Here is a 26,098-nt window from a genome sequence, read left to right on the forward strand (position 1 = left end):
AAGTCAGACTGAATATTTTGCTATTAGCTCTTTCGACTTTAGGGACCACGTTAGGTTGGAAAAAATGTTTTCTGCAAGTTTTATGTTACTTAGTTGTTTTAGGTTCAATTATAGGGCAGTTAGAAAGAAATTAACATAAACTGCAATTATAATTGTTCCCTTGTGAAATTAGTATTTTGCCTCAAATTTGGCACAAAATATTCAGCACAGGGATGAGAGAAAAAAAATTTTTTTTTAACATCGAGTTATTAGGAAGTTATGTCAGCATATACCATGACCTTGGAGAAGTTTTCTTCCTTTTGGGGCCTCAGTTCACTTACCTGTAAAATCAAAGGACTGGGTAAGATGATTTTCTTAATTTATAGAAATCTTTGTGCCTATCTTGTGAAAAGTTGTTGGGGTTTTTTTTAAGGGAATATGGGAGTGTTTATACACTGATGTATTCAATAAAACATCTTTGTTCCAGTGAGAACTTTGCTTAATAGTACTTATCAGGAGGGTTTGAGAAAACATTTTCGCTTAAGTACTCTCAATTCTACTTTTAAAAGACAAAATTATGAAATTGAATTTTCCTCTAAGGCAGGGTACAAAAGTGATGTTTTTTCCTCCCATATTTGTATCAGGATACAAATGAATATTTATTAAGGAATATTCCATATACTTTTTTGTTTGTTTCTTTTTAAGATAAGACCTTTGCAGTCAACAGAAAAGAATGAGTATAAAAGGACTATTTATTTGATCCTGAGTGAGAGCAGGTTTTTGTTGTCATATTCTTCTGTTAGTAGTTCAACTTTACAGCTTTAGTACTGGGATGAATTCTTAATTCATTGAGTATATTCAGAGAACATATTGTCTGTTCCCTTTGCAGACATGTGAATGTAAATATAGTTTGGGGATTAGGACATTTGTAGTATCACATTATGAGTCTTTATTAAATGTGTCAGTGCTGCTTAGTTGCACTTATTTAGTATGTAGCACAACAGGAAGAAGAACTCGGTGGGAGCCCTGCAGATATTAATTGATGATGGCTAGTGATCTGGAAGGATCTGGTGTCTGATGACAATATCAGCACTACATTCCAGACATTGGCTTGGATGATAGTAGACTTGTTTATGAAATAGAAATGGGATTTTTTTTAAGATTATCTGATTTCACAGTTAGTCCCCTTTTTAAACTCTTTATAAAGATTGATCTGTGAAATTCAAAATTGTCACTGAGCCACTTTTCTTGACTCATTATTGTTTCCATAAGGACACTGGAAATTTTAGCAAGATACTGTCAAATGACTTATCATTCATTCATCAAATATTTATTAAGCATAGCCTATGTATGTATCAGACCTTACTGGACTTCAGGGATGCAAATTCAGAAATGAAACAATTGTTGTCCTTAAGCAGTTTTTATCCAACTGATGTTAAATTAAAACAAAAAAATCATTAGAGCATACATGCAAATTAAATGCAAAGTAATTTTGAAGATGAAATGCACTAATAATAGAAGGAATGGAGGACACCTGAATGAAATGCTTTTACTGAATCTTGAAGAGAGCTAGGAATTCTTAGTGTTATGGTTGAAGTGAGGGAAATCATATTCCATTTTAAGGTTTGAAAATTTCTAGGAATCTTTATATGAAGTACAAAAATATTAAGACTTTATACCTTTGTTATTCTTCCTTTAATCCTTCATCAAAAATTGCATACACATTTATAAGGGTCTATTATTATGTCTACATCTTAATTGATATAATAAGCCCTTATTTTTGACTGAAATCACTAGAAATCTATTCTATTTTTTTCTTGCAGCACTTTTTTAGTCTAAATAAATAAGTTCAATCTCGTTATATTAGACTTGAAAGGATTGTGAGTAGTACTACTGTTCAAATACCCTTCAACTAATTAAATTTCTCTTAATATAATTCCCAGTATGAGAAAATCAAGAAATCACAAATTACATTTATTATAAATCTATATTGTGGGGGTCCACAAAAGTACATTTTTCCATAGTTACCAGAAGACTGTAAGGTAACCAAACCATTACTAAATAAAACCAGGCATTTATGGTTTTCAAATTTAGGTATAGCTGTCACTTTTCAAAGATGGTATAGTAGATACATAGTGCTACTGTATAAAAAAGGCAGAAAACATTCAAGGGAAAAGAAAAGCAGAAAAAATGGTAAATAATTACTTTTGTTGTAAAGCCAAAAACTGTAATGTGTAAAAAAACTGTAAAGGCAAAAAGAGTAATGTATGTATAATAAGATGACCTTGAGATTGGAGGCAATTAAGATCAGAGAGCGAAAACTGAAAGAGAACTTAGAACCCTTCTAGACCAACCCCATCATCTTAGAGAGATTAGTGCCATAAGAAGCCTAGTGAAGTTAAACAGTAAGATCACATAGATAGTACATGGCAGTCAAGAGTTAAGCCAACACGTTGGCTAGTGCATTGGATGGAATACTCTAGGCCTGAAGTCAGGAAGGCCTGGGTTCAAATCCAACTTCGCATACTTCTTAGCTGTGTGTCCAAGGGCAAGTCACTTAACCCATTTGTCTTCATTTCTTCAGGAGTAAAATGGGAACAACAACAATAATGAAAATGCCCACTGTTCAGGTTTGCTTTAGGTATCAAGGGAAATATTTGTAAAACAATTAACACAAAACCTCACACATAATAGTTCCTTAGTAAGTGTGTTTTCTTCTTTCCAAGTCATGTCAGTTCCCTTATCAGGCCTTTCTCATCTGTTTGAAGTGATAATTTATACTTATACTACTTACATCACAGTGTTGTTTTGAGGTCAATAGCACACATGACCAGGGTTTTGTAACTACAAAGTGCTATTTACATGAAAGATGGTATTATCAGATAGCTAAGCAGGCGAAATATTATATTTGTAGAAATATATATTCTTCTTGGGAATAAATGAAACAACTTGACAGATTATATGTTAATTATATTATATGATTATATGGGTTTTTGGTTAGCTAGGTGGCACAATTTATAGAAGGTCAGGCCTGCAGTCAAGGAAGACTCTTCTTAATAAATTCAAAACTGTTTCCAGACACACATACTATCTATATGAATCTGGGCAAGTCACTTAACCCTGTTTGCATTAATTTCCTCAATTGTAAAATGAATTGGAAAAGGAAATGACAAACCACTCTAGTAGTTCTGCCAAGAAAACCCTAAATGGGTTCATGAAGCATTGGATACAACTGAAAATGACTTAAACAACAGCAAAATTGTATTTTGTTGTCCATTAAAAAATATTGTGATATATGCTAAGATATTTGGTATTTGACTAGCATACTGGGGAGTCAGTACCATACAGGAGGAAGTATAGCACATTTGGAGACTGAGATCTGTTGTTTAATGTCTCTTCTACTATTCACCACCACTGTGCCCTTGGGTGAGTTACTTATAGTCACTGATCCTCAGATTTTCCTCTGTAAAGTAAAGGGGTTGGACTAGGTGACCTCTAAGCTCTTTCACAGCTCTGTATCTATTTTTCTACCATTTATGATTTAATAGAAGATGATTTTTACCTCAATGATTTGAAAAGGCTAACTGTTGTTCTATTATAAATGGATTTCACCTATTCTTTTTAAAATATTTTATTTATTTGTCAAACTACTTGAAAAGGTAGTTTTCAGCAATCAGTTTTTCACTCATTCACTTTCATACCCCTTCTCTATAGATAGCAATCTAATATTATACATGCATAACTATATTAAACATATATGTATATTAATTATATTGTGAAAGAAGAATCTAATCAAAAGGGAAAAGGGGGGACCTCATAATTCATAAAACATTTTAAAAATTGAAAATAGTAAGCTTTAGTCTGCATTCAGCCTTCATAGTTTGTTCTCTAGATGTGAATGGTATTTTTAATTACATATCCTTTAGAATTGACTATGGTTATTATAATGCTTAGAGCAAGTCCATTGCAGTTGATCATCATACAATGTTGCTATTAATGTGTATAATGTTCTTCTGATTCTACTCACTTCACCTGACATTCATTGATGCAGCTCTTTCCAGGCTTTTCTGAAGTCCCATCCATCATAGTTTCCTTTTTTTAAAATTTAATTTAATTTTTCCAGTTCCATTCAGATGTAGTTTTCAACATTCATCCATTAACAAGTTTATGAGTTTTACATTTTTCTACCACCCTTCCTCCTATCCCTCTTCCCCATGACAGCAAACAATCTCTTAAAAGTTGTATATATGTATATACTCATGTTTAACATATTTCCTGATTAGTCATGTTGTAGATGAGGAATTAGAACTAAGGAGGGAAAAAGCCATGAGAAAGAGAAAAAAAAAACTCATTCATATCTATTGTTCCCATACTATCTTCCTCCATTTATACTTTTCTCTTTCCTTTTCCCTTATCCCTCCACACTGTTGTTTTACTTCTGGTTGCTGCCTCTTGATCAGTCCTTTTTATCAGCCCTTTTTTCCTTTCCTCTTAATTTAACTTTGACTTTACCTTTATTTTTACCTTTGCCCTCTATGTTATCAGTCCCTTCTTCCCCTTTATTTCTCTTCATTTCCCTGTAGGGTAGGATAAAATTTAAAACCCATTTGGCAATGTATGTTATTCCCACTTTGGGTCAACTCTGTTGAGAGTGAGATTTACTCAGTACTTAGATCCTCCTCCTCCCTACTTTAACAGGTATTTGTGCCTCTTCATGTGGTATTATTTATCTTCTAAAGCTTTACCTTCCCTGATATAATCCTTTTTTTTCATGTCTTGATTATTTTAAATTGTCTTGTACCAACAACCTCTATTAAGATATATTTCTGTTATCTGTCCTAATAGAGGTACAGTTCTCAAGTGCTGATTGATTGATTTATAAGCAACATTATCTCATAGTCCCTTCATACTCACAGCCTCTGTCCATGTACCTGCTGTCCAAATATACTGTCCCATTAAAAATACAATTCTCAAGAATCATAAACATCATCAAATTATTGTCAATTTATACCATATCTTCTTTCCAACTACCCTCTATGGAAATATAATTTTCTTGAGCTAAAGAATCATATAAATCAAAATCACTCAAGAACTAAAAGTTTAATCATATCAAAATCAATTTATACCCACACCTTTTGTCTAAATATGTTCCTTTCAACTGCCCTAGGAGAAAAATAGTTTTTATAAGTTGATTAACATTTCCCTCCCTTCCATTTTACCTTTTTAACACATCTCTTTAGTCTTGTATTTTAAGATCAAATTTTCTGTTCAGCTCTGATCTTTTTATCAGAAAAGTTTGAAAATCCTCTATTTCATTGAAAGTTCAACTTTTCCCCGTAAAGAATGTGTTGTATTTTGCATAGTAGATGATTCTTGGTTGCAATTCAAACTTCTTTGACCTGTAGAATATCATATTCTAGGTCCTCTTGTCTTTTAATGCTGAAGTAATAAGTCCTGTATAATCCTAACTGTGAATCTCTGTTATTTAAAATTCTTTCTTTTAGGCTGCTTGTAGTATTTTCTCCTTTAGCTGAGAATTCTGAAATTTGGTGATCAATGGATTTTTTTTAGGATCATTTTGTCTTTTTGTTCTAGGATATTAGAACAGTTTTCCATGAAAATTTCCTGCATGTTATTGTCCAGGCTCATTTTCTAATCATGGCTTTCAGGTAGATCAATAATTTTTTAAATCATCTCTTTTTAATCTATTTTCCAAGTCAGCTGTTTTTCCTAAGAGGTTCTTTATATTTTCTTCTATTTTTTTTCAACCTTTTGATTTTGTTTGATGGAATCTTGGTGTCCCATGGAATCATTCATTTCTATTTGTCCAATTCCAGTTTTTGAGGTTTTATTTTCCTCAGTTAGCATTTTTGTTTCCTTTTCTGATTGGTTAATTTTATTTTCCAACTGGGTAATTTTACTTTTAAAATTATTGTTTTCTTTGGTTTGATGAGGTTCCAATTAATGGGCCCTCTTCCCAACATTCAGATCTGCTCTAAGTGTCCTTCCAGGGTCTTAGTAACATTGGAGATTCTAGTTATGACTTGATTTTGTCCAAAGCCTTTTTGTCTTCTGGCTGTTAGTTATAGGTATCTACTACTTAAGGTTACTTTTACCTTTTAGCCTTAAACAAGGGTGTACCATAAGATTTAATCACTTATCATCAATACCTGGGGTCTTCTTTGATATTCAAAAGCCTTTCTTATAAGCATGTTTTATAACTTAATTAGAAGTTCTGCCCTTTCCAACTGCCCCTTGGTGGTGAGACCTCCAGACTCACTTCAAACAGATAATTATTTATCTGAGATCATTTTTCTCTCTCTCCTTCCTTCTCTCCCTGTATTAATGAGCACAAGTCAGATCCGTCTTTGTTAGAGTATCTTCCAACTCTCAGACCACTGGGTCATCACAATGCCCAATTAAATGTCAACTTGCCTGGAAGAGATAAAATCCCTTGTAAATCCTTTCTTAGACATCTAACACCAAACCTCAATATTTTGGAGATACAAACCCCAACATATTAATTTTTCATAATTCTTTTGCATGATTCTCATTTATTTTCTCTTCTTTAATTTTTAAAATTCTTTTTGGGGTCTTCTAAGAGGTCTTTTGGAACTGAGAACAGTTCATCAATCCCTTAGAGGTTTCACATGTAGGCATTTTGTCTCTCCTTTCCTCTTCTGAGATGTTGTTATAATCACCCCTATCTGAATAGTAGCTTTCAATGATTAGGTTTTTTTTGTTTGCTTTTGCTTTTCTGGTCATTTTATCAGTTGAGCTCTGTTATAGAGTGCATAGTCCCAAGCTTTTCTTCCTGGGGGCTGGGGTTCCACACTGGGGTTTCTGGGGTTTCCAGTTTGTTCCCTGTTCTAGGGTAGCCCAACACCTCACCAGCTTCCCAGGGCTTGAAATCTCACTCTCTGAGCTAAGGTTGGGACTCTTGCTGTTGGCAGAACTGCTCCAGGATTGCATTGTGACTAAAAGCTTCTCACTGGTTTCCTAGTTCTCCCACAACCATGGGGCCATACTAACTTTTACCCATGTGGCAGATCTTTTCCTGAAGTTCCTCCAAGGTATCTCACTGAAAAGGTGTTTTGGTGTTTGATTTTTGATGTTGTTGGACTGTAGGATCTATTTAAAGGCTTCATTTAAGGGAAAAGCTCTGAGAGCTTCCTACCTTTGCACCACCCTCTTGACTCTGTCCCAGAAGTTCTCCTGTAGTGAATTGACTTTCATTGATTCTAACATAATGAACATATATAAAATATAATAATAACAAGAAATTAATAGTATCTAATAAGAATTTAATATGAGAATATATAAGACTTGTGAGATTGGAATTTTGTGGAGATTCTTTGAAAGTTAGACCTTTATTTCAGACTTGTATTTCTTGCTGACATATTGCCTCTTTGTATGGTATAACTAACAAATGTACTGAGATTCCTATTCATATCCTTTCATTTTAGGCTCAGTAAGAATATGAGTTGAATAAATAGGGCTGGAATACCATTATCCCTGACTATTGTGATTAGATGCATAAAGAAACTTTGGGAAGAAGGAATTGTGATACAAAAATGTTAGTACAGGTGTTTTTGCTTTTTTGTTTTTTTCCTCTATTTCTCTTTGATATATGAAAGCCTTACTAGCCAGTTAAAGAACCAAAAAGAATAGAAATCATATAAGAAGCTTTTAATTTAAGATCAGTGATTTTTAGTGGCAGACTTAGAGTTACGAATACTCAGCTTTTTAGTTCAAATCCAGCCTCATGAGTTTACTAGTTGTGTGACCCTGTACAAGTCATTTAATCCTGTTTACCTCAGTTTCCTAATCTATAAAATGAACTGGAGAAGAAAATAGCAAATCACTCTGGTATCTTTGTCAAGAAAATGGGTCATGAAGAGTCCAACAAGAATGAAATGGTTGAACAACTAATTTGATAATAATAAATAAAAATTGAATCATTCACTAAGCACTTATTAACTTCCTATTGTGTTTCAGACACAATATGGTTCCCAGAAATATGAAGAAATAAAACAGAACCCATATTTAAGAGTTATTTTTATCTGGAGGCATGATACCCTTGAGGTCTAAGATATTTTAAAACATGTGATGACATGGGATTGTGGGAAGGTAACTGACTTTGGAGTCAGAAGATTGGTGTTCAAATACCAGTTCCTATACCCTCCAACTGGGCAAATCTCTTAGGTTTGTTTCCTCACTTGTGAAATAAAATAGATCAAATTACCTCTGAGATCTCTTATCTCTATAGAGCTATTTGAACTCGAAAACTTTCTGAACACAAGTATCAAATGTTTATTATGGTATACTTGCTAAATACCATAATTATCAGTGACTCATAGTTCCTTGGTTGTGTTGATCATTTGTTCATATACTTTATGTCCAGATAATTTTTTTGCCTTTTGAACACCCAAATGCATTTTAATATAGATACCTGAGCATGGGAAGGAAGAGGAAAAGGGAGACATTATTCACACTATTCCAATTACTTCTGTTTATAGTTCAAATAAGAAATTTGGCTGGAATAGAGGTCCTATTATGGAGAGAAAATGAAGGTTGGGAATTATCTGTGAATTTAGCTTAACGGAAGTTTGTTTCAAATGTGAAGCCCTATAAGGTGATACCTGAAAGTGGTCATAAGAAACTGAGCTTGGCAGATTTAGAACGAGCATACGTTATCCAGTTCAATTGCCTCATTTAATAGGTGAAGAAATTTGAGGCTATAGAAATTAGGGCCCAAGGTCACACAAGGAAATTGTGTACTTCTCTTAAGATGGTGATTTTGATTATAAATAAGACAGCGAGGTGATATGAGGGCAACTAGGTGGCATAATGTATGGGCTTGGAGTTAAGAAGACTCATCTTCCTGAGTTCACATTTGACCTAAAAGACTTCCACAAGCTGTATGACCCTGGATAAATCATTACTTGTTCGTCTAAATTTCCTCATTTCCAAATTGAACTAGACAAGGAAATCACAAATACTCTAGTACCTAGTAAGATACTCTAGTATCCTTGCCAAGAAACCACCAAATGGGGTCACAAAGAATCGGACATGACTAAAAAACAATTGAGCAACAAAGACTCAGAATTCTAAAATGTAAGAGCCAAAGAAGACCTTAAATATTTCCTGGCCCAGGGCTGTTATTTTAAATATGCAGAAACTGAGGAACTGACAGACTAAATTAGGCAATGAAAACAAAGTGCTATCAGTGAAAGAACTAGTATTAAAACAAATGGCTGTTTTTTAAATCTCTATCTTCTTTCAAGTATTTAGCACAGCACCTAGCACAGCACAGACTTTTGACTTGACTCTACCTGGATTAGTGAGAGCATCTAGCCTCCCTATGGATGTATTTTTCCTTGTCAGTGGATGATATGAAGGGTTTGATAGTACATATGACAACATCATTTACCCAGCTGCTACACATGTGTCAGCTTGTGAATACCACAGGATATCCCCCCAAATCATCTGAGTTGTTGGGACTATTCCTCTGTCACTTTGCTCCCCAATTAAATGACAAATTCTCCTTCCACAAAACCTGCTGGTTAACAACAAACTCTAGATTCCATTCTGGTCTTGCTCAAGTTGCTAGCCTGTTATGTTGAGATGCTGTCTTTTTCACTGAAACAATACTGAACTGCCTCTTGTCTCTTCTGATTCTAGGTTTGTGTGCTGGAGAGACAAATATTTGATTTCCTTGGATACCAGTGGGCACCTATCCTGGCAAATTTTATCCATATTATCATCGTCATTCTGGGTTTATTTGGAACTATTCAATACAGACCTCGCTACGTAACAGGAGTGAGTACTCATATTTATTTATTTTTTCCTTGTGAAAAGTAGATAATACAAACATTCTTATATTCTTTGGGAACTGTGTGTGTCCTACCTACTCTTAAGATGCTACATGCCTGCTATTTTGAAAAAAAAATTAGCTCACACCTGCAGTAATTGGAAAAATGTCAAGCTTGAGCACCTGATGGTGAATGTAATCAGATATCATTTTATGTACTGTACTTTCAGTAAATAACATGTTGTAGTTACATCCAGAACCATGTTCCTGAATTGGTAAATGATAAAGTCGAGCTTTGATTTAACATGTCATTAAGAGATTATTTTCTTTCACATTTTAGAACAGTAAATCCATTTTATGTATCAAAAAAAGGCAGGTTAAAAGTAATTTATGACAAGTATGTTGTATTGATGTTGGAATATTGATGATATGTTAATAGTTCATATTTGATGTTGGCATGAAAGTCAGGAAATTCGGGGCTATTGTGGCTGTGTTCTTAATTCTATTTCTTTGCACAAAGGTAATATTTTGCTTTCCTCCTGAAGTTGTACTTACTTAACATAAAAGTAAAAATCTGACTGAGTTACAGTTGCTATGGGAACTATAACTTAGATTTTTTTGCTCCTGTGTGTGGCTCAGATCTCAGCTATAACATTTCATTAATGTAGATTTTTATATTCTGTCTATTTTTTAACAAAGGGAAAGATATAGGCACTTTTCAAGTTTCACCGTGGTGACTTAAAAAGCCAGTTTGAATGTCTGGTCAAATATGCATGTAGAGCCAAATTAGGCTGTTTTTTTTTTTCCTGATTCAGTGTAGGAGAGAGTTTGGGTCATCTCAGTTAGAGATATTTAGAACAAAGACAATCCTAGGACAGCTCAAAGACTAGCAATTCTCCTTAACCCTCTTTAAAGGATGATTGTTTAGTCTTTTTTTCCAGTCATGTCTGACTCTTTGTGACCCCATTAAGGGTTTTCTGGACAAAAATACTACAGCAGTTTGCCATTTCCTTCTCCAGTTCATTTTACAGATGATGAAAATGAGGCAAACTGGGTTAAAGTAACAAATCCAGGTCACACAACTAGTAAATATCTAATATAAATTCAGGTTTTCCTGACTCCAGGCCAGGTGCTCTATCCACTGGACCACCTAACTGCCCCTTAAAGGGGATCACAATACAAATCTCTACTGCCCTTCCCTTTTACATGGTCTTGGAAATTTCTCTACATATCTTCCATTATTAAGGTTGTAGCTACTTCTTAATATAAGATGGAATCAATTTGTTTGTTTAAATGAGGGGAAATGAATTCTATGTGTGAGATGACATCTTTCAAAGAATAAGATATGATAGTATGGTACAAATTCCAATGTAGACTATGGAAATGGTAAGATATTAGTTCTGCCATATATTACTTTGCAAGTAGAGTACTTGTAGCAGCACAATATCCACATAGATTTCAACTTAACTTGAAACAAAAAAATAAAGAATTCCCATTACACTAGGTTCTGTAAGAGATCATGAGCAGGTAAATTGCAGAAAAGTCTGGAAGGACTTGCATGAATGAGCTCATGCTCAGTGAAATGAGCAGAACCAGGAGAACATTGTACACATTCACAGCAACACTGTGTGATGATCAAATATGATGGACTCAGCTCCTCTTAGCTTTTTAGTGATCAAAGACAATCCTAAAAGACCTTATAGAAATGCTATCTACATTTTAAAAAAGCCAACTATGAACTCTAAATGCAGAACAAAGTATACTATGTTCACTTTTTAAAGCTTCTTTTAAGTTTTTTCTTTATCATGATTTTCCTTTTTTTAATTGATATTTTATATTATTTTTCAAGTTACAGGTTTTGGAAGGTTTTCCACATTCATCCACTTGCATTTTTATAAGTAATACATTTTTCTGCTACCCTCCCTTCCCACCCCCTTCCCCTTGGTGAGGAACAGTCTAATAAAAGTTGTACATGTACTTTTGTTTTTAACATATGTACATGTTAGTTATGTTGTATAAGGAGAATTAGGACTAAAGGAAAAGAAGGAAAAACATAAGAGAAGTTTAAAAAAAGTAAACATGGGTTACATTCAAATTCTGTGGTTATTTCCCCCCATCCCCCCCTCCACTGGAAGTGGAGTGTATTTTCCACAAGTGGTCTCCCAGGGTTGTCCTTGATCTCTGAATGCGGAGAGGAGTGGCATCTATCATAGTTGATCAACTCACAATGTGTCCAATATTCTCTTGGTTCTCCTTGCTTCATCCAGTATCAGTTCATGAATTATTTCCAGGCTTCTCTCAAGTCCAACCATTCTTAGTTTCTTATAGAACAATAGTACTCAATAATATTTCTACACCATAACTTGTTCAATCAATCCCCAATTAATGGGCATCCCCTCAATTTCCAATTCTTTGCCATTACAAAAAGAGCTGCCATATTTTTGAACATGTGGACTTTTCCCATTTTTTTCTGATTTGTTTTAGATATAGGCGTAGTATTGATATTACTTGGTCAAAAGGGTATAATCAGTTTTATTGCTATTTGGGCACAGTTCCAGATTGCTTTCCAGAATGGTTGGATTGGTTCACAACTCTATCAAAAGTGCATTAATGTTCCAATTTTCCTACAGCTTCTCCAACATTGATCATTTCCCCTTTTTATTATTTTACCAATCTGATAGGTGTGAGTTGATACCTCATTGTTTAATTTGTAGTTCATTAATCAGTAACGATATGGAACATTTTTTTATGTGATTATATATAACTTTATTGTCTTCCTTCAAAAACTGCCTGTTCATATCTTTTGACCATTTATCAAGTGGAAAATGACTTGTAACCTTATACATTTGATTCAGTTCTCTGAATATTTTAGAAATGAGACCTTTATCAGAACCCCTAACTGTGAAAATTGTTTGCCAGCTTGCCATTTTCCTTCTAATCTAATCTATCTATCTAATCTATCTTCCTTCTAATCTAATAAAACCAAATCATGTTGGTTTTATTAGGGCAAAACCTTTTTAATTTAATATGGTCAAAATCCATCCATCTTGAAATTTATAATGTTCTTTTTTCTTGTTTGGTTAATATTTCTCCCCTTTCCATAAATCCAACAGATAGAAAATTTCTTGATTTGTTAATTGATCTATGGTATAGTCCTTTATGTCTAAATTCTGTACCCATTTTGACCTTATTTTGACATAGGATGTGAGATGTAGGTCAATGCATAGTTTTTATCATATTATTTTCCAGCTTTCTCAGGAATTTGTGGTGAATAGTGAGTTCTTATCCCCAAAACTAATTTCTTTGGGTTTGTCAAGTAGATTACTATAGTCATTTACTACTGTTTCTATTATAGCTATTTTAATCCACTAGCTCATTACCTGTACCAGACAGTTTTGATGACTGCTACTTTATAGTATAGTTGTAGATTTGATACAGTTAGGTCATCTTCTTTTGCATTTTTTCCATCAGCTACCTTGATGTTCTTGAACTTTTGTTGTTCCAGATGAATTTTGTTACTATTTTTCCTAGATCTATGAAATAGTTTTTTTGATAGTTTGATTGGTATGGTACTGAATAAGTAATTTAATTTAAGGAGAATTGACTTTTTATTAAATTAGCTCACCCTAAACATGCACAATTGACATTTTTCTAATTATTTAGATCTGACTGTATGTGAAAAGTATGAAATTGTGTTCATACAATTTCTGGGTTTTTCTTGGGAGGTAGATTCCCAAATATTTTATGTTGTCTACTGTTACATTAAATGGAATTTCTTTATCACTTGCCCTTAGGCTTTTTTGTTCATATATAGAAATACTGATGATTTATATGAGTTTGTTTTTTTATCTTTATACTTTGCAGGTTGTTAATTATTTCAAGTAGTTTTTTAGGTTGATTTTCTAGAGTTCTCTAAATATACCATCATATCATCTGCATCCTTGTTTCACCCTTGATCTTATTGGAAATGTTCCCATTACATGTAATGTTTACTGATGGTTTTAGATAGAACCTGTTTATTTTAAGAAAAATTCCCTATTTTCTTATGTTCTCTATTGATTTTAATAGGAATGAGTGTTGATTTTGTTAAAGGCTTTTTCAGCATCAGATAATCCTATGATTTGTTGGTTTTGATATTGATATGTTCAATTATGATGTGTATTTTCCTATTATTGAACCATCCCTGTCTACTTGGTATAAATCCTACCTGATTATGCTGTATTATCCTTGTAAAAATTTGTTGTAATCTCCTTGCTTAAATTTTATTTCAATTTTTTTGCATCAATGTTCATTAGGGAGATTGGTCTACAGGTTTCTTTATTATGACTCTTCCTGCTTTAGGTATAAGCACCATATTGGTGTCACAAAAGGAATTTGGCAGAACTCCTTTTTGTCCTTTTTAAAAAATATTTTGTTTATAATTGAAATTAATTGTTCTTTAAAGGTTTGGTAGAAATCACTTGTAAATCCATCTGGGCCTGCAGATTTTTTTAGGAGTTTATTAATGGTTTCTTCAATTGCTTTCTCTGAAATGGGGTTATTTAAATATTTTTCTTTCCCCATTAATCTGGGTAGTTTATATTTTTGTAAATATTTCACTCAGGTTATTAAATTTATTGCCTACAGTTAAGCAAAATAGCTCTGAATTATGTCTTTAATTTCCTCCTCATTGGTAGTGAGCTCACCCTTTTCATTTTTGAGACTAGTAATTTGGAATTATTTCTTTTTTAAAATCAAATTAACAAAAAAGTTTATTTTGTTGTTTTTTTTTCATGAAAGCAACTCTTAGTTTTATTCTATAGGTCATTGGTTTTCTTGCTTCCAATTTCATTAATCTCTTCTTTGATTTTTCAGAATTTCTAATTTTCTATTTAATTGGGGATCTTTAATTTGTCCTTTTTCTAATTTTTTTGTTGTGTGCCCAGTTCATTGATCTCATCTTTCTCTATTTTATTCATATGAACATTTAGATATATTAAATTTTCCTTAAAAAACTACTTTGACTACATCCCATAAATTTTGGTGTGATGTCTCATTGTTGTCTTTTCTTGGATGAAATTGTTGATTGTTTCTTTGATTTGATCAACTAATTCTTTAAAATTAGGTTATTTAGTTTTCTATTAATTTCTGGTTTATCTTTCTATGGCCCTTTATTACATGAAATTTTTATTGCAGCATGATTCAAAAAAGCATGCATTTATTATTTCTACTTTTCTGCATTTGATTATAAGGTTTTTATGTCATTGTACATGGTCAATTTTGGTATAGGTTCCAGGTATTCAGAGAAAAGGTTATGCTTTTTTCTATTTCCATTCAGTTTTCTCCAGTGATCTATCATATATAAGTTTTCTAAGATTTTATTCATCTTCTTTACTTCCTTCTTAGCTTTTTTTTGTGGTTAGATTTTTCTAATTCTGAGAGAGGTCCTCCACTATTATAGTTTTGTTATGTCTCCAAATAATCTGTTCATCTTACCACTTGGTACATTCATATTTAATAATAATAAAACTTCATTGCTTATAGTACTTTTAAGAAGATATAGTTTCCTTCCTTATCAGATCTATTTTGCTTTTGCTTTGTCTGATATGAAGATTGTTACCTCTGATATTTTTTACTTCTTCTGAAGTATAATATATTTTGCTCCAGCCTTTTATCATTACCCTGTGTGTATCTCTCTGCTTCAAATGTGTTTCTTGTAAATAACACTTTGTAAGAGTCTGATTTTTAATCCATTCTGCTATCTACTAACATTTTATGGGAGAGTTCATCCCATTTACATTTACAGTTAAGATTGCTAATTCTATATTTCCCTCCATGCTATATTTCCCCATTTATGCTTTTCTCTATTCTTTCCTCTCATCCCTCCTTACCAATGTTTTAATTCCTTTCCCCTTTAACTTTTCTTTAAACTTTAGCTTTACTTTTACTTTTGTCTTCACCTTTCCTTTTATCAATCCCTTCTTCCTCTTTCTTCCCCTTCCCCACCCCTACTTCCCTATATGGTAGGATAGATTTTTAAACCTAATTGGGAATGTATGTATTCCCTCTTTGTACCAGATCTGTTGAGAGTGCAATTTACTCAGTGTTCATACACTCCCTTCTTTCCCTCTCTCTCTATATATAGAGAGACTATAATAGGTCTTTGTGCTTTTTCACCTGGTCTTATTTATCCTCTATTGCCTAGCCTTCTCCTTATATATTCCTTCTTTTCATATCTTTATTGTTTTAACACTGTATTATAACTACAGCCCCTCTGTCAAAATATATTCCTTTTATCTGTCCTGATAGAAGTACCTTTCTCAAAGATTGATTGCTTGATTGATTAGCCACATTGTCTTATAGTCACTAAATATGTTCCTTTGTTCTGTCCCATTAGAAATACACTTATAGGGGGAAGGTAAGTGGTGCAGTGGATAGAACACTTACTTTGGAGTCAAGATTACCTGAGTTTGAACCTGGCCTCAGACACTAAAAACTACCTAGTGTGACCTTGGGCAAGTCACTTAACCCTATTGCTATGCAAAAAAATCAATCAAACAAAAAACTCAAGAGTCAGAAATCATATCAAATTATAGCCAATTTATACCACCCCCTCTTTTCAAGTACTTTCCATGAATACACAAGGCATCATGCAATGCCAGATTATTTCAGGGACCTTTAGTACCTGGCCCCCTAAGCAGACTCCCTCCAATTTTAGCCAAACCATCTAGCAAAAGGAAATTGCTTTGTGCTTTTTTTTCATGCTCAGTCTCTCCAAGTAATCTCTTTGTTTCAATAGTATTTCAACCATAACCCTCCCCAGCCAAAGTATTAGTACATTCTTTCCACTGTCCCTAAAGTGTTCAAAACCCAATGCTTCCATCTTCCCCAATCACAGTATTGTGTACACTCTCTCTCCCTCTGTCCCTATAGTTCTATAACCATAGCACTGAAACTCTCCTTAACTAAAATATTTGGCATAGTCTTTCCCTATAGTGCTCCAACTACAGCACTATAACCCTTGCTAACCAAAGTATGGAATAATGCAAAATCACTTTCTGATCTATTTATGTTCAACCCTTCTAAGCACACTCCCACCCTAAGTCCCTATTGCAGTACAACCATGCTTAACTAAAATATCTAGTAAAATAATGTCATTTCATGATTTAATTATGTATAGACCTTCCAAGTACTCTCCTTTGCTCTGTCTCAATAGGAAATACTATTATCATAATCAACATTACTTCATTCTCATTTATACCCTTATCCTCTAAATACAATCCTTTCCACTGTATTCAGTCCTTTAACTTTTCTAAGAGAAATACAGTTCTCAAGAGTTACAACTTTATCTTCCTTTGTAAGGATGTATACAGTTTAATGTTCTTGACTAGCAGGTTTTCCCTCCCCCTTTCCTTTTACCTTTTTGTGCATCTGTTAAGTCTTATATTTGAAGATCACATTTTCTGTTCAGTTCTGGTCTTTTTTTTTTTACAGAAAATTTGTAAATCTTCTATTTCACTGAACACCCATCTTTCCCCCTAATATATTAATGCTGAATTTTGCATAGTAGTTAATTCTTGATTAAAATCAAGGTCCTTTGACCCTCAAAATATCATATTCTAGGCCTTCCCATCCTTTAATATTGAAACTGATCAGTTTTCTGTAATTCTTCTTTTGCTTCCTTTATATTTAAAATACTTTTTCTTTTTCTCTTTTGGCTGCTTGCAGTATCTTCTCCTTTAGTTGAGAATTCTGGAATTTGATTATGATTAAAAAAACCCTCTTTACTTTTTATCCTGGAATCTCTTTCTGTAGGTTTTCTGTATATTCTTTCAAGGACTTTTTGTTTTCTTTGATCTAGTATATAAGGGAAGTTTTCCATGTTAATTTTCTGAAAAATATTTCTCTGAAAAATATAATCTCTTTCTATGATCTAGGCTTTTGGGTAGATCAATAATTCTTAAATCATCTCTTCTTGATCTATTTTCTGGGTCATTTGTTTTTCCTAATGGTAGTTTACATTTTCTTCAACTTTTTCAGCTTTTTGATTTTGTTTGATGGAATTTGATGTTTCTTTAGCTTCTATTTGCCTGATTCTAATTTTTAGTGCTTTATTTTATTCAGTTGACTTTTTTGTTTCCTTTTCTAGTTGGTTAATTTTATTTTTTGATGAGTTACATTATTTTTCCAGTTGGTTTTTCTTTTAAAGGAGTTGATTTTTTTTAGTCAATTTTTCATAATTTTCCTGCATTGCTCTCTTCCTTTTTTTCCATTTTTCTTCTTACTTCCTTCTTTGGTTTTTAAAATATTTATTAAAATCTTCCATGAGGTTTTGAATTTGAATCCAATTCATAAACTCCTTTGAGACTTGTCATGTTAGTAAATTGTCTCTGTTTTCTTCTTCTGAGATGGTATTTTTATCATTTTTGAGAAGTAGCTTTCTATGGTTAGCATTCTTTTTTGTTGTTTTGTTTTTGAAAGTTGAAGCCTGTTCCTGGGATATAGGAAGTATATAATCCCAAACTTTTTGTTCTGGGACTGGGGTTTAGTTCCTGATTTATTGTTTGCCAAGATGTTGCCTACACAGCCTAGGCATTACCTATGCAGTGGTTTGTTCCCAACCCAGTTCCCTGCCCCAGTGTTACCAAGGATCAGACTTTTTCTGGAGTTGGGACCCTCCATGCTGGTCTGTTCTCTACCTGCCAGGACCTGGGCTAACAGTCTATCTTAGCCAGAGCCTGGGCTGCACTGTGGCTAGAGGCTTCCCACTGTCTTTCCTGGTGTTCTGCCTCACTTGACTATTCACCCCTATACCCCGCAAAGAAACAGACCTTCACTGAAGATCTTCCATGATGTCCAGAGATAAGAACTTGTTTTGCTTTTTTTTTTGGTGGGATCTATGGCTTTAATGTCTGTGTATAGGCTTCATTTAACATTGCATAGGGAAAAGCTCCAGGGGTATTCTAGCTTCATGTCACCATCTTGGCTCTGCCCTAAAAAGTCTTTCTCATGGTTTGTCCCACTTAGTTTTAATTCTTCTCTTCCAACATGACTAATAGGGAAATATGTTAAACATGATCATGTATGTACAACCTATATCAGATTGTTCCCTGCCATGGGAGGGGGGAGGGAAGGGAGGGTGATAGAAAAAATGTGGAACTTTAAAGCTTGCAAAAGATTGAATGTTGAAAACTGTCTTGCAAGTAATTGGAAAAAATAAAAATAAAATAAATTTAAAAAAAAGAATTCCCACTATAATACAACTGGTCACTAAGGTCTGCAATAAGGAAAGCCCAGCATCTACAATGGTAGTCCATGGTGGAGAAGTCTAATCCTTAAGGAGTTTTTTCTCAGATTAAATCTAAATTCTAAATTTTTCTAAATTAAATAATTTTAATGGTAATTTTTTTAAAAAGTATTTTATAAGGGATTATGAAAGAAGAATCATACTTTGGGTTTTCTCCAGAAAATAGAAATAAATTTATTTCTATTTTCTGGGGAAAACCAGAAGTATAACTCTTCTTTCATAACCCCTTATAAAATACTTTTTTTAAAAAAATTTCTATTATAAATTATTTTCTGTTCCAAATTTTCTCCATCCTTCTACCCCTTGAGAAGGCAAGATTTTCAACTACTCTAACTATAATTATCATGATTACTTCAGTCTTTTCTTCTCCAATATCAACCCCAATTCCTTCAATAAATCTTTATGTAATATGAACACTGACCCTTCTCAATTCTCTTTATCTTCTTTCCCATGCTGTCTGTATTATTTCTGCTCTTCAGTTTATCAATGTCCTTTCTAAGATCTGATGTGCAGAATAGAGTTAAAATGCTTTTAACACTACAAGGAATATTAAGAAAGGGGGAAACTCATGAATTAAACACCACCTGTTCTCCAAATTCTCTTCAAGGCACTGGGAATACTAAGATAAAAGGGAGAGTGTTCCTGTTCTCAAAGAACTAACATTTAAATTAGGTGGCTCAATATAATAGAGAGTAGTGGTGAATGTGGAAGTGGATTTTTATTTGGGGATTCACAGGCATGGTATATGCAGGCGCAGGTACACTGTTATGACCTTTCTAGAAGAAATGGAAATATTACTGCCAGCAGTCTCAATTCAGTTTTCTCATCAGTAAAATGAGGCTATTAATTTGCTCCATTTCACTTCTAGTTCTGTGATCCTTTGTGTGTAGGTATGTCATGATATATTGACAGTATACTTAAATTGGAGAATATAAGAAATTCAGTGAGTAGGGCTGGTTAGTGTAGTCATAAAGAATAAGTCACATACCTAATAAATTTTGATTTATCCAGAGGAAAAGAACAGGAAAAAGGTATATTCAACTAACAAGACCTAGTGGTTTGGGCACAACACTAAAACACCAAAATAATTCATTATAAAGCACAGAAATTAATAGTACCAGGGACAAGGAATTTAAAATCTAGATTTTTCTCCTAGAAACAGTAATTAGCAAATGGGCAGATATAAGAATCATGATAAGAAAAAAAGAAAATTTGATTAAAACAATGAATAAGAGATAATGACTCAAGGACCCTGGGTCTAGAAGGATGCTACGAGTGTGAATTGAATTTTCTTAGGAAGATTCTGAAGATCACCTGTCAGGAAAATGTAGGGAACAGAGGTCCTTTCTTGAGCTAAACTACCAAGTATTCAGAGAGCAGAGAGAGAGAGTAACTTCAATGGACTGGCCATATTTTTCAAATGTCATGCATTTCCTTGCCTAAAAGAGATTTTATGGAGAACTCAAGCAAGAAAGTCAAGCATGGTGGTCAACTAGGATAGAAGCAAGACTCAAGACCAGTGATGGAAAATGCCATCCACTTCCAAAGAAAACCTAAGAAACCTGAATGCAGAGCAAAATATACCATGCTCACGTATAAAACTTCTTTTATGTTTTTATCAGTTGATCATCTCACAATGTTGCTGTTAATATGTGTAATGTTCTGCTCACTTCACTTAGCATCAGTTCATGCAAGTCTTTCCAAACTTTCCTGAAATGATACAAGGATGACTGTATGACTTGGGAGAGACTGGCAAAGGACTCCAGTGTGGGATAGCATATTAAAGGAAGTTCTGCTCTCTATCTGAAAAGCAGAACTGAAGAAACTCAAAAGAAATGTGATATCTGAAAATTTAGAGTACCCATCTCAAACGTTCACAAGGACTATTTGTACCCAACCTGTGGTAGAACGTTTCAAGATTGTATTGATCTGATTAGCCACTGTCTGACACTGTAACTTGACTCTTGCATAGTGATGTCATTTTGATCCTCATTAAGAATACAGTCAGAGTGAAACATTGGAAGATAATGATTATCTGTATTGTTAAATAGAAGAAACCACTAATATAATAAGATAGAGTCCTACTCCATCTACTACATTAGCAATTAATAACTCTTGCTCTAAAAATATAAAAGACTTGCCTTTAAGGAAAAATTAGTTTAATCAATCAGATCCAGATGGGGTGATTGATCCATCTTTTCACTAACTTAGCTTCTGTGTGACCTAACAAGAAATAATTTGTGCGAATGATTTTTGAGAACTTTATTCTACTTGGCAGAGTAATGTATGATAAGGGATTGGGACATTAATGCATTGCTGGTGGAGTTGTGAACAGATTCAATTATTCTGGAAAGCAGTATGGAACTATACCCAAAGAGCAATAAAACTGTTCATTCCTTTTGACCCAGAAATTCGAATTCTAGTCTATATCCAGAAGAAATAATAAAAAAATGAAAAGCCCCTCATGTTCCAAAATATTCATAACAACTCTTTTGTAGTGGCAAAGAATTGGAAATAGAGGGGATACCCATCAATAGGGGAAGAGTTAAACAAGTTATGCTATTTGAATACTATGGAATATTATTGTTCTATAAGAAACCATAAATGAGAGCAGCTAAGTGGCACAGTAGATAGAGTACCAGCCCTGGAGTCAGGAGGACCTGAGTTCAAATCTGACCTCAGGCACTTAATAATTACCTAACTGTGTGACCTTGGGCAAGTCACTCTTAACTCCATTGCCTTGAATAAATTTTAAAAAAACTTTAAAAAAACATAAATTGTTGGACTCTAGAGTAGCATGGAAGGAGTTATAGGATCTAATGCTGAATGAAGGGATTAGAACCAAGAGAATATTGTACACATAAAAAACAACGTGAGATGAACAACCCTGATGGAAGCAGCTCCTCTCAGAGAGCTAGGAAAACCATATTAGACCAGCTATGGACAATGTTATCCCCATCCAGAGGAAGAAAACCAAAACAAAATAAAATTAAAAAAAACCCTTCAGAATCTGATGAACACTTTATAAATATTATCTCTTAGGTATCCCTTTCCCTTTATCCTAATTCCTCATACTGAAAATGTCTCATCTCTAAATGTGTTTATCAAAAATATGTATATATACAATGCTAACCTGACTGTTCATCGCTGAGGGGAGGGGGGTAGGAAGGGAGCATGGAAAGTAATTTTGTAACTTAAAAATATACATGTGCATATGGATGAAAAAAGAAAAAAAAGAAATATATGATAAGGATAAGATAATGAGAGGTTTTTTGGGTTTTTTTTTTTTGTTCTTGTTTTGTTACATTTTTCTGTAGGGTGATTTATTTGGTGATTTCTGTTCGGTAAAGTTTTAGAAATTTCAACCCCTTCCTGGAGAACAGGCCAGTATTTGTTCTGAGACTGGGGTGTTCTGCTCTTGCCTACTGAAACTTCTGACAAAAGACTGGTAGAAAGTTCTTGACCTAAAATATCTGGCTGGTGACGAATGAGAAAGGCAGTCTTATATGTGATGAGCCCAGAGGGCAGTTAGCAGAGATATGGAGTGACAAACAGAATAGTCAGAAGCAAGATGAATATCATGAAACAGAGTTTCAAAAAAATATTCTAGTAGTGGTGAAGAGCTCTGAACTCAAGTAGAAGTTCTGGTTTGTCAGAAGAATAAATAGACATGTTAGGGGATAGACATTAAAAGCTGAAAGGGGCCTTAGAAATCATCTGTTCTAGACAGTTTTGCAGATGGGGTCATTAGAGTTGTGACTTTGCCAAAGTCACACAGGTATTAAAAGTTAGAATTGGAATTGGAACTCATATACTGTGAGTTCAAATCCAGTCCTCTTATATTTCACAAAAGTTGACATGACTTGCCACTCATTATCATGCATGTGTATACATTTTTATGCTAGGGTATATTAATGGGCGAAAGACCTATGTGCATCTCAACTACTCAGTGTTTGATAGAATTACATTGATTAACAACAGGGACATGATCCTAGAGAGATGGGTTGAACACTTCTATAGTGTTCTTAACAGACCTTCATCAATCAATGCATAAGTCACTGACTGTTTATTCAAGCTGAAGCCAATCCATCCCTAGCTGAAGTTTCAACTGAAAAAGAGGTCTGAAGGTCATTAGGCTCCTTTCAATGGCAAAGCAACTGGTGCTGATGGTATTGCATCAGAGATCTATAAGGTGGGAGGTTCGTTGCTCATACAAAAGGTGACTGAAATTTTCCAGGTTATATATCATGAAGAGGTTATCCCCAGGTATTCAAGGATGCCTTATTTCCCATCTCTATAAAAGTAAAGCAAATAGATTGTCTTGTGCCAATCACAGGGATGTTTCTCTTTTAGTCATTGCTGGTAAAATTCTTGCCAGAGTCCTTCTCAATAAACTGATACTTCACTTGGAAGATGGTCACCTCCCTGTGAGCCACTGTGGTTTCAGAAAGGGTTGAGGAGCAGTTGATATGGTGTTTGCTGCACAACAGCTCCAGGAAAAATGCCAGTAACAAAAGAGATCTGTATCTAACATTTGTAGAGCTGACCAAGATACCATCAGACATGAGGGTTTATGGAAAATTATGTCAAAATATGGTTGCCTGGAGAAGGTCATAAGTATTGTACAACTGTTTCATGACAAACATGCTTACCCAGGTTCTGGAAAGTGGACAATGCTCTCAAGATTTCCCACTCATCAATGCAGTAAAACAAGGATGTTTCCTTGCTCCCATACTTTTTAGCATGATGTTTTCAGTCATATTATCAAATGCCTTCACATGGCCTCAAGGTCATCTGATGGCAAATTCCTCTGCTTGAAAAGGCTTCAAGCCAAGACCAAAGTGGAGGGAATGTTGGGCCATTATTTTCTGTTTGCAGATGATTGTGCTCAGCGTAGCCTCTGAAGCTGAGATGCAACAAAGTATGGATCCATTCTCTTCTGCTTATGTTAATTTTAGTTTAACAATTAACACCAAGAAAACACAGGTGCTTCATCAGCCAGCCCCATGCCATCCACATGTGGAACCATCAATCACAGCAAATGTAGAAGTTTTGAGTACTGTGGACAAATTCATTTACTTTGGCAGTGCCCTTTCCAAGCAGGTACATATTGACAATAAGGTTGATACACTTATTGCCAGAGCTAGCTCAGTATTTGGGAGGCTCTGAAAGAAAGTGTAGGAGAGAAGAGGTATTAGACTGACTACCAAACTGAATGAAGGTCTACAGAGCTGTTGTGCTGACCTCATTGCAATATGCCTGTGAAACCTGGACAGTCTGCCAGTGCCATGCCAGAAAGCTGAATTGCTTCACTTAAATTGTCTTAGGAAGATTTTGAAGATCACCTGGCAGGAGAAGATACCAGACTCTGGGGTCCTTTCTTGAACTAAGCTGCTAAGCATTCAAATGTTACTACAGAGAGTTCAACTACAATGGGCTGAACACATTGTTAGAATGCCAGACATACTCTTGCCAAAAAACCCTATTTTATGAAGAACTCATACTGGGCAAGTGCTCACAAGGGGGTCAGAAGAAGCAATACCGAGACACCCTGAAGTTTCATTGAAGAACTCTAGAATTGTTTTGCAGCTTGGGAGACATTGGCACAGGACCACCCAGCATGGCATGCCCAAATCAGGGAGGAGGCTGCACTTTATGAGGAAGGCAGAATGAAAGCTCAAACTTGATCCCAGGTGTTCACATGGACTACGTGTGCCTGACCTGTGGTAAAGCATTCTGAGCTCATATGGATCTGATCAGCCATAGTTGGACTCGCTGTAATTTGTCTCAAACATAGCGATGTCATTTTGGTCTACATCCATAATGAAGGACAAAAACCAGGATGTGTGGTTCTGGTTCTACCTTCCTGCTTGTCTTGAATGAGCTCTGATGTTCAGTAAGGTGAATCCCCTCTTCCACTGTGCAACTGTCTACAGAAATGAACTGGTTTTTGTTAAGGCAAAGTATGAACAAAAGGAATATATGTCCATTCCATGAAATTTTCAACCAGATTAACTGCAGAAAAAAACTTACTGGGGTGGCTAGGTGGCACAGTGGATAAGAGCACCAGCCCTGGAGTCAGGAGTATTCAGTTCAAATCCGGCCTCAGACACTTAATAATTACCTAGCTGTGTGACCTTGGGCAAGCCACTTAACCCCATTGCCTTGAAAAAAACTATAAAAAAAACAAACTTACTTATGGTTTGGGGTGTGAATTTGGTTTTTCTTTTCATAGATGACCAAAAATTAGCAGCAGTCACTGGGAACCCAAAATCATTAGTGCCCTCAGTTGAAACTCTGACACTATAAATGAACATAATATCCTGAAGGAGAAAGAAAAGGAGAGAGTCTCAATTTATCACAAAGAAATCTGTAACCTGAATAAGCAGAAGGGGCCTCACATTGAATAATAGTTGGCAGCATTTATTCCCAAAATAAAAGACAAATTAATACTAGTATATTAACTCACATCACAAACCCAAAGGCTGCATCTTTACTCCCTGACTAGAATCATCTTTGGCATCCCAGTTGGAAAAAGAGTTGTGATACATGAAATATAGCTGGGCATATAAGCATTAGGTGGTGACAGGGAATTGACTGTGAGCACTATCCCTTTAGGGGGTGATAGGATAGTTTGATGGGTGGTTCCAATGTCACTAGCTGCCACAATTACAGCAGTTTCTTAATATTTTATGGCAGTGTTCAGCGAATACTGTCTCTTTTTTATCACATCAGGTACTTTTTTTTTTTTAGATTTTTCAAGGCAATGGGGTTAAGTGGCTTGCCCAAGGCCACACAGCTAAGTAATGATTAAGTGTCTGAGGCCGGATTTGAACTCAGGTACTCCTGACTCCAGGGCTGGTGCTCTATCCACTGCGCCACCAAGCTACCCCATCACAATGGGTAATTTTAAAAAAGTTGAAGCATTTGGACATTTTAAGAGAATCTAACCAATCAACAAAATATATGCAATGTTAAGTGGCAATTTCTTTATGCCATTTGTGAGGAAATTTTTGTTC

General features: G+C 34.5%; 1 protein-coding gene across 1 annotated transcript in view; it reads left to right on the top strand.

The window, feature by feature from the left end:
• Window positions 1-26,098, top strand: part of NKAIN2 (sodium/potassium transporting ATPase interacting 2) — a 1,359,833-nt gene that overhangs the window by 611,860 nt on the left and 721,875 nt on the right. Inside the window, exon 2 of the mRNA XM_074187495.1 lies at window positions 9,664-9,801. Within this exon, the coding sequence (XP_074043596.1) occupies window positions 9,664-9,801 (138 nt within the window). The remainder of the gene's footprint in view (window positions 1-9,663; window positions 9,802-26,098) is intronic.

This window comes from Macrotis lagotis, chromosome 5 (genome assembly GCF_037893015.1).
Source record: "Macrotis lagotis isolate mMagLag1 chromosome 5, bilby.v1.9.chrom.fasta, whole genome shotgun sequence".
Lineage (NCBI taxonomy): Eukaryota > Metazoa > Chordata > Mammalia > Peramelemorphia > Peramelidae > Macrotis > Macrotis lagotis.